The 14,819-nt window shown below is 59.8% G+C and overlaps 1 protein-coding gene across 2 annotated transcripts; it reads right to left on the bottom strand.

The window, feature by feature from the left end:
- Positions 1–3,175: 3,175 nt before the first annotated feature.
- Positions 3,176–11,565, bottom strand: Cfap410 (cilia and flagella associated protein 410). 2 transcript variants are annotated; one of them, XM_076868134.2, is made up of 7 exons: positions 11,382–11,565; positions 9,878–9,896; positions 9,029–9,075; positions 7,600–7,829; positions 6,758–6,929; positions 6,013–6,106; positions 3,176–4,351 (listed from the first exon to the last, which is right to left on the bottom strand). In XM_076868134.2, exons 1-7 carry the CDS (start codon positions 11,456–11,458, stop codon positions 4,202–4,204), a joined length of 789 nt encoding a protein of 262 aa, XP_076724249.1. In that variant the 5' UTR covers positions 11,459–11,565; the 3' UTR covers positions 3,176–4,201. The 2 variants fall into 2 exon arrangements, with proteins under 2 accessions (XP_076724249.1, XP_076724250.1); XM_076868135.2 differs by having other exon boundaries at positions 3,176–4,321.
- Positions 11,566–14,819: the final 3,254 nt, after the last annotated feature.

Raw genomic sequence — 14,819 nt, 5'->3', positions numbered from 1 at the left:
TGCACTTGGGGTCACCTGCTAGCCGTGCACAGGGCTGTTCCAGAGCCCAGCTCACTGCACAAGCCACATTTCAGTGCCTGTGATGACAGGCACGAAGCCACAGACCAGGGCCACTCTGGAGTCCGTGGAGGCTCAGGCTGTGGCTTCCCTGTTGAGGGTCCGAGTGGACAGGGCCTGTGGGGCAGCCCCAGGGCCAGGCGAGGTGCCCTTAGCAGGAGCCTGGGCCCGGTTCCTCCCACAGGGCAGAATGCCTGGTGGGCTGGCCCCATGCTGTGCTCCAGTTGGCCACCCACGTGGTCGCTGGTCTTAAGGGCCCAGGCCTCCTGGCTGCTCATTCCTGGACCTCTGCTGGAGAAGCCCATGCTGGGCCTCTGGTCTTCTGACTGTTGGGGAAGTGGGTAATTCAGGGGACAGGCTGGGGAGAGGACATTTGCCTGACCCTGGACCTGAGCTGAGTCTGGGGGCCTCAGTGAATGCTGTGAGGTGCCTGAGCCCCTGGGGGAGTGGCTGGGGCAGGGGCCACCCAGATAGAGAGCGCTTGCCTGACATCCACACCCAGACCCGCCTCCGTGCTGGCCCAGGCTGCTCACCCAGCACCATACTTCCCAGTCCCCAGGCGTCCTCCATTCCTCTCTGTCCTGCCTCTGGCAGTTGGCCACACTTCACCCCGTGACGTGCCCACATCAGGGCCCGAGAGCAGACCACACGCCAGCGCTGCGCTCTTCAGTTCCCAAACGCCCCTGTGGGGGAGCAGACAGGGACAGCGGCCAGGCCTGGGAAGGCCTGCGCAGGTGCAGGGGTGGGGAGACGTCTGGTGCTTCTCTGCTCCGTCCCGCTGCATCCTCTTACCACTCCAAGATTGATTTTAGGGAAAATGCTGACCTTTCTGTGAGCCTCCCTGGACCTGGAATCTCCAAGGAAGCCTCAGGGTGGTCATGGAACTTGAGCAGCAGCCATCCAACAGAATGCCTGGCGCCCGGAAGGGTTACCTACAGCGGGCGGGTGGACAAGCACAAGGCAGTGGTCCCCAGCTGGCTGGGGACAGTGCTAGGTGGCACGCTGCAGAGCCTTCCTGGCAAACCTCCATCTGTGTGCAGCAGCTCTTCATGGCTGTGCAAAGTACCTGAGACAACAACTCAGGGGACAGATGGCTGGCTCGGGGTTTTAGAGGGTCCCGTCTACGGGCAGCTGGCTCCATGGCTCCAGGCCTGAGGCGAGGGGGAGGAAAGTCACTCAGCTGGTGGCAGCCAGGAAGCAGAGGAAGGGGCCAGGGACAGAGTCCCCAAGGCCACACCTCCAAGGACCAGGTCTCTTCAGCTAGGTCCCACCTCCCCATAATGCCATCAAATCATTAACCACAGCTGAGGTCAGAAGCTCACGGACCTGCTGCTTCCCGAGAGCCCACCTGAGCACCAGGTGCACTGGGCACTCTGCAGCTCTGGAGACCAGGACTTCCACACGGGTGCCTCTGGGGACATTCTAATTCACCATGCCCCTGCACACTTGCTCAGAGGTGGGCTCGTGACATCAGGAGCAGCCAGAAATGCCTGGCCCTGGCTCCCAGGTTCCCAGGACCGCCTTGGCCTTGCCACTCGGAGCGTGGCCTTCTCCCTGTGCTGGCGCAGCTGAGGGGACATCCATACAGGGGACTCAGCAGGGGCTCAAGCTGAAAACAGGGCCTGCGGATGGACAGCACTGGATGTGACTTTGAGGCTGCACCGGGGCCACCCACGGGCCCAGCTTTGCTCCTCACAGAGGAGCACCTTTCTTCGTGGGGGAGTACCAGCTGGGTTTTAGAAGGGCCCCACAGGCACAGAATGAGGTGACTTCCCAGGAAACCTCTGAAAGCAGGCCTGCCACCAGGGCGGTGGACACACGGAGACCCCCTTCCACGGCAGGAAGCACGACCAGGAAGCATTTCAGGAGCAGCACCCACAGCTCAGGGGTCCTGTGTGGGGTGCAGGTGAGAGGCAGGCGCACAGCCAAGACCATGAAGGCCAGCCCTGAGTGCCACGTGGCAAGGCCACTGTGAGCCTCTGCCCCCTCCCAGGCTGGCGAAGGGGATTCAGCAGGTCTGCATGCCCAGCTGGCGACTTCGGAGCTGAACGTCCTGAGCACGTGGCAGCCTCGCTGCAGCGCCCCAGGTGATGGGCTCCAGAGTCCCCACAGATCCCCCGTGTCTTCATGGAGGATGGCTGTCAGGGAAGAAGCACTCACCCTCACCAGGGGCAGCCTGAGGTCTGGGGACAAAGCGGGACATGCCCCACCATCCGGGAACCCTTTCTGCCTCCTGCTTCTCTGGAGAGCTCCCTGTGAGAACAGCAAGAGCGCCACAGTCCTGTCCTCCCCTGCTCAGGTGTGGCGTCCTGCCTGGAGGAGGTGGGGTTTCATGTCTGGACACTGATTCTGCAAGGCTCTGGCGGGAGCACTGGACACTTGTTCAGGTCAGTCAGATGTGGTCAGAGCATTATGGTGGCTTGGTTCCATTAGTGCACGCCACACTTAGTGGACCCCTTAGCTCATCCTGCCAGATGCAGTGTAGAACCTGCCCAACTGTACAAAATCTTGGTGACCTGCCAGGGCCTTGGGTGATGCCAGATGTGGAGCCTGTCTCCTCCCCAGACAGCGCTCTAGGAGAGCAGTGGCCACCTCTGGCTGTGCTGCATACAGATTCCCAGTGAGTGGTGCATCCTGGGTCTCAGCCCTCACCTGCACAGGACACTGTGAGGTCAGTTCCTGCTTTGGGGTCATCTGGAGAGATGTAAGTCCCACTGCAGCCTGGGGCCAGGCAATGGCGGAGGGTGTCAAGGGGTAGCGGAGGGAGGGCGAGCTGGCGGGGTGTGCAAGGACGTGGGGCAGGAGGAGGCTGACAATGGCGGAGGGTGTCAAGGGGTAGCGGGGGGAGGGCGAGCTGGCAGGGTGTGCAAGGACGTGGAGCAGGAGGAGGCTGACAATGGCGGAGGGTGTCAAGGGGTAGTGGGGGGAGGGCGAGCTGGCGGGGTGTGCAAGGACGTGGGGCAGGAGGAGGCTGGGGCAGGCCCACCCCACAAGGCACCCGGGTGGCCAGGCGTGCGGGGGTTGGGGAGGGCCCCCTTCAGTTCACACGACCCTCTGTTCTAAAGATGATGGCTTTATTGAGAGCCTCTGGCACCTTGGGAAGTCAAGTGTCCACACCAGACATCCCCAACACAGCGACTCCTTGGTTTCCACTCTCAGAGGTCACATCCGTCCTGAAGAACGCACAAGGTCACCCACCCACAAGGTCCTGCCTCCGCCCTGGCCCTCCATGAGTCCAGCACAAGGGCCTGTATGAGTTTCCAAGTAATGGCCATCTGCAAGTCCCCGGCCTTCAGGATGCTGGCCGTTGCTGGCCCATGAGCCCATGTGCTCTCGGTTGTGCCGGACGGCTGCCTCACGGCTGTGGCCGCAGCCCCAGGCGGGAGAGGCCACACTTGCTCTCCACCCAGCCGCTGCCCCGCCATCTGGGCTGTCTTTCTACCCCGCAGCTCCTTTATATGTGGGATGCATCCTGGTCCTGGGGACACCGGGCTGGCCCCAGGCTGTGGCATTCCCACTGGGCCCCCAGCACCCGGTAAGGCCTGGGACCCTTCCAGAGGGAGGCGTGGGTGCAACCTGCACCCACCTGCCCATGGCCACACTGGCCTGAGGCCATGTCCCTCACTCTGGCTCAGCACCCGCTGCCTCCTGCTTCAGGGTGCTTAAAAGGGGTCAGAGAAAGAAAAGCGAAGGCTGTCCTGCCCGTCCTGCCGTGGGAACCGCCTTTGGCTGGCAGCGGTGGCCGTGGTGCGGGGCAGCTGTCTAGGGTGCCGTCACTCTGGAAGTCTCCCTGGGTGGCAGGACCTGGCCAGCGACTGAGGACTGCAGTGGGAAAGGCCCAGATCACTCCCTCGGCTGCCGAGACGCACTTACCTCTGAGGTCGAGGTCGCACCTGCCACTCAGGGGACGCCGCTTCCAGGGCAGATGGGAACAAGCTTTATTGGTGAGCACAGCCCGCGGAGGCCTCCAGACCCTGAGGCCCCAGAGCAAGTCCTGGGACAGTCTGATGCAGCCGGGTCGGCCTGCCTGACCTTGCCTGGTATGGCGAGCAGAGAAGACTTTCCCGGTGGGGCCAAGCTTGAGGATGGAGCAGGGTCCAGGGGTGGAGTGCATGGAGGGCCCAAGCTGTGGCCGTGCTGGTGGTCACTCTGTATCCTCCTGCAGGTGAGGGCCCTGGAGTCGGGTGCCCACAGCCTGCTGGATGGTCTCCAGTCCCTCTGTGTCCAGCTCCCGCAGCAGCAACAGGATGGCCGTCAGCACATTCTGGGGGCAGGAGAGTTGCTGACCTGGGGCCTGGCCAGCGGTACCCCTCATGGCTCAGCAGCTTGGGGCAGCTCCCTCCAGGCGGCCAACTGCACAGAGCACGGTGGGGAGAGTCCACAGAGGACACCAACGTGCTGCTGCACCCTGGCCCACCAGCCCTGTCTGTGCCCTTGCTTCAGCAGGGGACCAAGGCACAGAGACTGAGGGCATCCACTGACCCACCCACAGCTGTCTGCATTCCCAAGAGGGGACAGGGCCGCTCTGACAACAGAGGAGGGAGGTGTCTGCACACAGGGCTGCTTGGGGCCTGCAGGCACATCCTGGATGAAGGACCTGCGCTGACCCTGACACCTGCACCACCCCATGGGGACCTGGGGCCATCTGTGTCCTTGCTGGACATGCTTGCAGGGGCAGGGCCACCTGAGGCAGGCTGGAGAGGACGAGGCCACCCATCTTCCTCTCAGAGACAAGTGTGTGACCCAAGGACCTTGCCATGCACTGTGGACAACACTTCTGTCACCAGCCTACATTGCAGGGAGGTCTGTGGGGACAGGCTTGGAATTGTACCCGGTGGCTCCCAGCCACATGTGGGAGATGGAGCTCACACGTAGAGTGGAGGAGGAGGAGTTCCGAGGGCTGGTGACCTGGGGCTCCCACTGGTCAGGCCATGGCAAGGATGACACCCCTGTTTCCCCGACTTTTCTCAAATAAACCAGGCCCCAGGCTGGGCTGCCCCAGCTGCCCACCCAGGCCTCAGTGTGTGGCCACTCGCTCTGTTACCTGGGGAGTGCTTTCCCAGGGGTGCAGCCAGCGAGCCCTGCAAGGAGGGGCCTCGGTCTGCGTCTCTGCTCCTCCCACCAACTGTAGCTTGAGGGGGTCACTGTGACTGAGTGAAAGAGCCCTGATCTGTGATGTCAGGTGCCCCTGCCCTTCAACTGCCGGCCTCCTGGACAGGACATCTGTGAGCCCACAAGCAGACCAGGCCCTGCAGGGCTGACGCTGGGCATGGGGAGCAGTGCTGGGCTGTCGCTCCCTCTTGGCCCCAGCTCTGCTCAGCGGTGTGGCTTCCTCATGACCTAGGTGTAGGCTGGGGCAGGGCCCTGGTCCCGGGCCAACTGCCCAGGGCTGGCTCGGGCTCCGCACACCACACCTCGGGCTGGTGAGCAGAGCTGCTGGGGGCAGGGGCCCTGAAAGCTGCCTGTCCCTGATAAAATGACACATGAGGAAAGAAACACCTCTCTCCTCCTCGGAGTGGAGAGGGGAAGGAGTCGGAGAAAAAGCCAGATGCCGTGGGCAGCAGGCGGGAACTGGGCAGGAGCCCTGGAAGCTGCCTGGACTCTCACCACGTTGCCCACTTGACTTTCTTAGGTCACCAACCCAGGCTCTGTTACTGGAGATCGGGCAGTGACACCGCATCCAGCCCCGTTGGGACAGGACAGGGGCAAGGACTCTGTGGGCAGCAGGTGTCTGGGGCTAACATAAAATAGACGGGAGTGTCCCGCTGGCACTGACCCAGCCCTGGCCTCGCACACCTCCCTCCTTAGTCAATAGGCTCAGATCTGAACCAGGCCCCCCGCCCTGGCCCCGGGGCTGGGTGCGCCTGTCCCACCTTGTTGCCAGCCACTGTCCCCACAATGTCTGCATTCTGAGGGGGCAGCAGCTACCTGGCCAGGGTGGCCTGTGTCACTCACCCTGTTCTTGTGGCTGCTTGAAGTGTCCCTCTGTGAGAAGGAAGGAAACTGGTCCTTGGCAGAGGGCTTCAGGCTGAGGTGGCCCTGGCTGTGGCTGGTGAGAGGGAGGGGAGGGCCTGAGGGGGTGGCATCTGTCACCTTGGCAAACAGTCCAGGAGACTGAACACAGGACTGGGAGTCCCTCCGCCATTGCAGGAAGTGGAAGGAAGGCCAACCCCAGTCCGGGGACTTTCCAGGTGGCTCCTGTGAGCTCCTGAGGTGGCTCTGAGGCAGCCTCATTACTGCACCTGGTCTCCAAACTGCCAGGGCCCAGGGCCGAGAACCCAAGCCCACTATGACCCTGACCAGGGGTCAAGGCACCAGTGCTGGCCTGCAGCCGTCCACCACAGAGCTCATTCCAAACGCACTCACACAGTGGGGGCAGGGGCCTGGCCTGCTGAGTGCAGCTCAGCCTGGCCGCTCTCATAGGACCACAAGAGCAGCAGGCTGCCCCCGGAGCCCCTAAGTGCCGTAGGTCAGGAGAGCCATAGGCCAGCAGGCCTCCCAGGAACAGTGGCCTCCTGCCAGGCGGGTGCTTCCCCTCCTGCTCCCTGGCATGTGTGAGTTCTATGAGTCAGCACTGGAAGTGACTGGGAGTCACTCCAGAGAAAAGAGAAGCCACCTCCCTCACTTTCCAGACAGGAACACAGCAAGCCCCTGGGACTCCCGAGGACCCGGGAGGAGGCCCACTGCCCTCCAGCCTCACTCTGCCTCCTCGACGTAGCTCAGCGGGTCCTGGCTGGTCTCCTGGCTGGAGCTGATGGAGCTCAGCGTGCAGGGTGGCTCCGGGTGGCCATTGCCCATGCCCTCTCTGTCTGGGGCCGCGGTGATCTCGTCTCCCTCCGTCAGCGCCCGGGCCAGCTCTTCTTCAGTCACCGCTGCGGGATGAAGGACAGGGAAGCAAGGGCATCCGACAGCCTCCTCCCCAGTCACACACACTGCAGGCCCTGGGCCCACTGGGGCCTCCTGCACAGCCTGCTTCTGATGTAGGCAGGCTCTGTCCACTGATGGACAGCCTTGCCCTCCGCACCTCAGTCAGTGGCCAGGGACTGCTTGTGTCAATTCCAGCATCTGCTGGGAGCAGAAACCCCTATCAAGACAACAGTTTTTCTTTCACTCTTTTTGCATGTGTGGTGCTGGGAGCTTTGCGTGTGCTGAGCAGGGGCTTTGTCAGAGCTGGCCCCCAGCCCAAAAGGCAGGCCTTAAGAAAGAACAGACTGGGCTGGGCACGGTGTGCACACCTGTGACCCCAGCTACCTGGGAGACTGAGGCAGGACGATCAGAAGTTCAAGGCTGTCCCAAAATAACAAATAAAAATGGACGGTGGTGTGGCTCAGTGGTAACGCACCCCAGTTCTCAGATGGGCACCTGTACTGCATCCAGTCAGGTGACACTGACACCGGAGAGGGGATAAGCAGTGTCAGAGCTGCCGTGTGACAGAGGAGACCAGAGTACCGGGGATTACAGAAGAGAGAAGGAGGCAGGCAGACCTCCCACCAGGGTCTGCTTCCACATGCTCTGTGGCGGCCACAGGGCTGGGACCCTCACCTTGGTTGTCCAGCTTCTGCAGGCCAGGAAGGTTGCGCAGCACGGTCATACGGTAGAGGTGGGGGCTGGAGCCGCAGCACGGGTTCTCGGCCAGCCACAGCACCCTGAGGTGTGGCAGGTCCTTCAGGTAGAAGAGCTCGTCCAGGCTGGGGATGCGGTTCCGCCTCACGTACAGCTCGCTCAGGCGCCGGCAGCGGCTCACAGGCTCCAGGGTGGAGACGCTGTTGACGCTGAGGACCAGGACAGGCAGTGCCCTGAGTGGGCTGGCTTCCAGGCAGGTAGGGGCCTCTGTGGCCAGGGGTCCCACCTCGTTCATGAGCACCTCCTGGGGCTGCAGCCACCCACCCACCTTACCCCTGGAGTCAAGGTCAGTGAAGACCCCAGCAGGGGAGAAAGCTTTAGGTACCAGGCCCCTTCGTGCAGGCACAGCGGTGGCTGGCCACGCAGGAACTGCTCCTGCTGCCCCTCCTCTGCACCCCTGTGGGAGGAGGGGTGCTTCGCCTTCCTCTGTAGGTGAGGACACTAAGTCCCCGAGGGATCCATCACTTAGCCCCAAAGCCAGCAGTGGCCAGAGCGCCTGGCAAAACCTACACAAGGGCTCTGAGCCCCCCAAAGCTCAGCAACAAAGCCCTGGATTAAAGGGAACAAAGGCGTGGGCGTAATGTCCATTCCCTCTGGAAAGGACACATCAGAGAAGCAGAGAACAGAGCAGACCCCTGAAGGGTCCACCCCACCTCTACAATTAACAGTGCCTTCGCACCCAGGTGCTCAGCAAAGGGTAGCCGCGCATCCTCCTGCATCCTGAGCAGAGGCCCAGCCTGATGTGCCAGTCCTACCTGCAGCACTCCTTCCTGAGGGCTGCCCTGTGTGGGGCACACCCCAGGAAAGGGCAGTGGCAACGTGCCAACCACAGAACACACCCAGTGTCTGCAGGCAGCCCCTCTAAAGTACCCGAGTGGGCAGGAGGGCGTCAGGGGCCACGGGGAGCTCTGCCCTTCCCCTCAAGCACTCCCCGACTGCCTGAAATGCCAGCCACGACATTTGGCTTCAGGCTGTGACAGTCAAGGTTTCCTTAGTCGGCTGGAATCCAGTGCCTGGGAAGAGGGAACTCTCGCCAGGGAGAGGCCCCGGGGTGCAGGGAAACTGGTGAGCTCCTAGAGGTGATTCAACCAGGAAGGCAGAAAAATTGGGACACTAGGTCCCTGGGGGTAGACCTGGCCATGGTGAGGGCAGGCCAGGGCAGGCCAGGGCTCATTATCAGGAGGCGCTGGGGGTGCACGGGGAATCTGGCACCCTCCCCTCCAGAAGCCACCCTCCCAGACTGTGCTGAGTTTCCAGGTTGTCCCTCATCACTTGGTCCCACAGGAGGCACATGAAGCCATCCCCAGCTTCCACACCCCAGGGACTAGAGCAACGCAGCGCCAGGTACCTGAGCGTGATCACCTCCAGGCTGGGCATCTCCCGGCATATGGAAATCTAGGGAGGAAAAGAACACGGCTGGCAAATACCACTTCCCCCTGGCCAGTGGAGAATCTGTCGGAGCCTTGGTCTACTGCACTGTGAAACCCAGGGTCCGTGACCTGGCCCAGCCAAGCTCTCAAAAGGACTTTATGGGGCATTCTGGGCTCAGTGTCATGCTGTCCTGTGCTGCCCAGACCTTCCCTCACTAAAGGGGAAACTTGTGCTGTGACATTTTAGAACACTGTCATTGACATCAAATGCTATTGGCTGTAGAGACAGAACACTACTCATTTACATGCCTCAAAGGTCATCAGGTCAGGGGACCTCAAGATACCTTCTACTGGGTCTGAGGACCTTTCTACTGACTGTCCCTGAGATAAAAGAAAGGAAACGAGCCCCTCCTGTCCCCAGAGCCAGCCTTGACTCTGGGTCTCAGACCATAGCAGCACCATCCATCCCTGGGCAGCTGCTGCTCGGCTGTATGCCAGTCGCCACGTTCAGGTGTTCATAGACCCACAGGCTCCAGCTCCCCACCCCTGGCTGCTCTCGGCCTGCTGTGGAGTGGGCTGGGGGCCTGAAGCAGGCACTGACCAAGAGGAAGCCATGCATAGAGCCCCTGATGACCATACGTCTCCTCAGAGGAAAACCAGTCCTCCCAGGACTGCTTCCCAAAGTACGCTGTGACCGCTCCTCTGATAGGACCAGCAAGGGACGGGACGGAAGGACAGCCTTAGCTCTGCTGCTTTAACAGTTCTCTAGTGGAGGGTTCACAGCTCTTGGGAGGGGACCATTTGGAGACGATCCAGGCAATACTCACATCAGTGAGACGGCTGCCCCTGGGGAAAGAAAAGACATACTTTTAATCTTACTGGAGTTGATTATAAAAAGAATATAAAAAACAAGAATTTCAGGCTGGGGTTATGGCTCCGTGGTATAATGCTTGCCTAGCATGTGTGAGGGGTCAACTCTCAGCACCTCATGTAAAAAATAAAGGTCCATTGACAACTAAAAAAATAAATAAAATAAAATCTGTATTCTGCTCCTTAGAGGCGAACAGTTAGTGCCAGGAACCTTCATAGCCTATTCATAGGTTGCTACAGCTAAAATAATCTACATATTTTTAAAAAATCCAAAAATTGATGACCACTAGCCTTAAGATTCAATAATTTTAATGGCACAGTAAAAAAGAAAGTTTGCCTAGATAACTGGAAAATGTGTCAAAATGATGAGGTTGGTGCTAGGGAATGTTTTTCAGACTAAGGAGCAGTAGGAGTTTGCACCCATTATAAGACACAAAAAGATTTACTTAGTGTTCTCAGTGGCTGAACAGCAGAAGGTTAATGTCTCTCACTGTGTACACAAGGGAATCTTCATGAAAGGCCACATCTAAAGGCTAAACATGCAACTTATGAAGCTAGCGTCAAAGGCTTGCAATGGGACTGTTGTTTCTCCTGCACAGAGAAAGCATTGACCACCACGTGCCAAACAAAGAAAGACATTGCTGAGAGCCAAGGGCAGAAGGGAAACTGTGGCCAAAGCACCAGATGTGCCCGGCAGAGAGCAAGACTTTAATTAACACAGCAGAGCTGAACCTCTCCAGCTGGTTTGCTGACACCACCAGGAGCAAGGGTCTGCCCTTGCGTAGCCCCCTCCCGGCTGCATTGGGTGGAGGAGTCTACTGAGTCCCCGGGAGCACCTGTAGTTCTCTCATGACCCAAGTGCAGGCTCCTGCTCTGGAAGCTCTGGTCTTCCTTGGCCAAGCCAGACTCAGCTGCCTGCCTTTAAGTCCACATGAACCCCATCGCATCTGTGTCCCGCCCTTGCTGCCACCCCCAGAGAGGGTCGCTTGGGCACAGCATTCCCCCAGTATCTAGTAACCAAGGTGCTCAGTGACTTTACAAGCTCAGTTCTCTCCCTCCCTCTAGAACAGGTAGCAATCATCTTGGCCTTCCACCTCATCAGCAGACCTGGTACTCAATGACTGGTGGCACCTTCCAATATCAACACATCTACAGAGAGGCCATGTGCCCCTAAAGCCACCTGAAAGTTACTCAGCTAGTCCAAAGGGCAATTTTGGCTTTGTCAGGCTAGGGCAGCGTGTGGAGAGTGGGGGGCGATGCAGACCTGCTCCAGGGGGTTCAGGGGTGGGGGGCGGGTGAAAGCTCTGGAGTGACCTTGCCCCTGATCACCAGGGCTTGAGCAGCCACGACCGGGCAGGCTGGGGCGGATACTCCGGGAGGATGTCGCTGATGGCCAGACTTCCCGCCCCCCGCCCCGGTGGACACGCCGCACGTGGGTAGCGCCTGCAGCCCCAGCCTCACCAGCAGTTGAGCTTCCGCACACTGTGCAGCTCCGAGGCCTTGGCCCGGGACAGGACCATCTTCCGGGTCAGTTTCATGGCGGCCGCGTGGCGCGGACCAGGTCCCGGCCGTCGCCCCTCACCCCTCACCCTTCCTCGGGTCGCTCCTAGTCCCTTGCCCCCAGCTCCTCGCGGCCGGCGATGACGGCTCCGTGGCGGCGCGTCTCTAGGGGGCGGAGCTTGCGTCGTCAGGGGCGGATACTGCGAGCCCATTGGCGACGGGCGAGTGGGCGGTCCCGCGCCGGCGCAATGAGGGCCCCTGGGCTCCCGCGGAGCGCGTGGCTCCGCCCCCCTCGTTCGCCCCGCCCCCTGGTTACTGGAGGATCCGGCGTGTGTGCGTGGCGCTGGGTTCTGACGTGTTCTGACGCGTATCAGTGCGCGCGGTGGGCGGCGCTCGGTGGGGTGTTTTCCGGTTGCAGAACCGCGGCCCGGCATGGAGGGGACAGTCCCCTCGCTGCTCTAACCTACGCGACTTAAACTGTGAAACGAGGCCGGGGCAGCGCGGCGCCGTGCGCAGGTTTCCTCCGCTTTCAGGAAAGGTGCAGACGCCCCGCGGAGGCGCAGTGCCCTGCTAGGGCGTCGGCCCCGGCGCGCTCCCGCCGCCCCGCTCACTCTCGGTAACCGGGAGATGTGCTGCGAACCCTTCGCCTGGACTTCTGTGTTGAGAAGCCTTTCTGGCCGGCCCCTGGGATGTGCCTAGCAGCTGTCCGGCGCGCCTCTCGGGTTGCAGTCAGGCTACCGCAAACTCGTTTACTCTGGAAAGCCTGTCTCAGTTCTTTTTAGGGTGACAACTTAAACAGCGTCTCCTGGGCCATGGGGCACCGCCCTGCGGCGTCTGGGTGGCTGCTTGAGGGCGTGGGACTAGTGGGAGGAAGTCCTGTGAATTCAGGTTCTGTTAGAGTGGACTCTGAGCGTGTTGAATAGAAACTCTGTGGCTTTGGGTACTGTAGCTGGGGATCCGCTGCGTTTTGCCGAAACCCTTCCCTATACAACTCCAGGCTAGACTTGACCCCGAAAGGTTGCATGAAATATGATTTTTTTTTTTTAAACCAGAGACTGAACCGAGGGGCACTTAACCATTGAACCACATATCCAGCCCTTTGTATGTATGTATTATTTTGAGATATGTATTATTTTAAGTTGCCAAGGGCTTCACTAAGTTGCTGAGACTGGCTTTGAACTTGCCATCCTCCTGCCTCAGCCTCCTGAATTGCTGGGATTACAGGTTGCATGATATTTGGAGGGCGCAGGAGCAGCAGCCGTGGTCACACAGGAAGGCCATCATGGTTAGAGATAGGGAGAGGCATAGAATATGTGGTGTGCTCCTTGCACTGCAGCCACCTCTCCCCTCTCTGTGGTCCTGTGGCCACTAGCATCCTTGACTGCACACTCAGGCAGGCACAGATGTCCTCACCAGACCCCGTGATGGCCTTTCCTCCAGAGTTGGACATGCCCCGATCCCTGTGTCCCTGCAATTGCTTCCAACCTGCTTCCTGCTTCAGGAGGGCTGCTTAGGGACTGGCCCCACATTCTCCAACTTCTAGCTTCCTGTTTTCCTATCCTGCCACCCTCATGATGTCCAATTCCTGTAACAAATGTCTAATGTCAGAGTGCTTAAAAGGTATTTGTCTCTCTGAAATAGGCAGAAAAGTGACCCAAACTTGCCTAAACCAAAAATGAAACACATGACTCCCATCCTTGAGATGTTGTGGCTTCAAGCATGGCTCCATCCAGGGTCTCAGACATTGTGCTCAGTTCTTGGGCTCTGCCCACCCCTATGTTAGTCCCATTCTGATGCTCCCCGCCCTCCAGATCCAGGGGTGCATCCTGACTGCTTTGGGTACAGCAGAAAGAATGCTTTTCCCAACTCCTCTAGTCCAGGTTTGGGGATTGGTCCTATCTGAGTCATGGGCTGCTCTGAACGGGCCATGCCCGACTTGGAACGTGAGGCTTGGAACACGAACAGGAAGCAGGTGTCAGTGTGCACAGCTGTGTGCCAGCTGAACTGCTTCAGGCCCAGTGTGTCGCCCACCTCCCTGCCCAGGAAGCTCCTGGCAGCTCAGAGCTGATGTCTTCCCTGGACCTGCCTTATTCCTAGGATGCTGGCCCTAGGTCACACCCTTCCCACTAATCACTGGGTGATAATGGGAGGGTCCCTGGGTCAGACTCCAGGTGTCAGGGTGGCACAGCTATCAAGGCTCCTGGCCTCAGAGGGGCCATGGCCACACTTATGTAATGGGCATTGCCCCTGCTCCTGTGTCCTGTACTGGTGGTGACCCTGAGCACCCTCTCCCCTGCCCAGTAACCTCCCAGGGTAAAATGCCTGCTTCCCAGGGAATGAGGGCTGCCTGAATGGAAGGCCACCTCTTTCCTCACCAGTCAGGCTGCCTGGACTCCCCTGCCACTGGATGGGGTTCTGACACTCATGGCTGGGTGCTGAGGACCATGTTCATAGACACACGGGTGCCACCTCCTGCTCCCTGCTCAGGGATCCCAGAGTCCCTACAGTAGAGCCCCTGGAATTGACCCCCACGCTCCACCTCTCAGGTGACCCATCCAGCTTGCACCTCTCTAGGTACCTGTCAGCCTCCTGTGGCTGCATGATAAACTGTCCAAAACTCAGCAGCTCTTGTAGGCATTTGTTTTCTCCCAGTTCTGAGGGTTAAGGACTCTGGGGCAGCAGACCGGGGTGGCCTGGCTTGGACCTCTCCTAAGTATGCCTGGGCAGTGGTCTCATCAGATGGAGGGACTCTGTGCATTGCTGGCCCTACCTCCCACTCTCTCTTGCCACCACATCTGGCTCTTGTCACCACCCCAGCCTTCCTGTTGTTCCCCAAGTGCAGATGTATGCCACCCCCAGCCTGTGCGCTTGCTTTGGCCTGTGTCCAGAGATACTCAGGCAGTTCTGTGGCCATGCCATCACTTCATCCAGGTCACTGCTCAGAAAGGCCTCCAGCCAGGTCTGGGACTACGCCTGCTGCTCTCCAGCTCCTCTGGATTCTTCATGATATCTGTTGCAACTGGAGATGATTCTCCCACTTGTGTTCTGTTCACGGTGTCTCCTGTGGGCCGCAGGCCATGATGGCAGCAGCCTGTCTCCTTCCTGAGTTGGCACAGGGCTGAGGCTTCGGGAACTGCTCCTCCACTGACCCACTGACAATGCAGGGTCCACAGCTGCCTTCAGGTGCAAGCTGGATGGGTCACCTGACAGTTCCCAGCTAGGAGCCTTGGGCAAGTTTTCCATTTCTCTGAGCCCCAGCCCCTCCTCAATGGGTGGGGGATGTCAGTTGGTTCAGTTCACTTTAACAGAGTGCCATGGACTGGGGGCTGAAGTGACAGACAGTTATTGCTCAAGGTTCTGGAGGATGGAGTCAAAGTCAAGGTGCCAGTAGAGATGGAG

The sequence above is a fragment of the Callospermophilus lateralis genome, chromosome 10 (assembly GCF_048772815.1).
Source record: "Callospermophilus lateralis isolate mCalLat2 chromosome 10, mCalLat2.hap1, whole genome shotgun sequence".
Taxonomy (NCBI): Eukaryota; Metazoa; Chordata; class Mammalia; order Rodentia; family Sciuridae; genus Callospermophilus; species Callospermophilus lateralis.
This window is presented reverse-complemented; position numbering and strand designations above follow the sequence as displayed.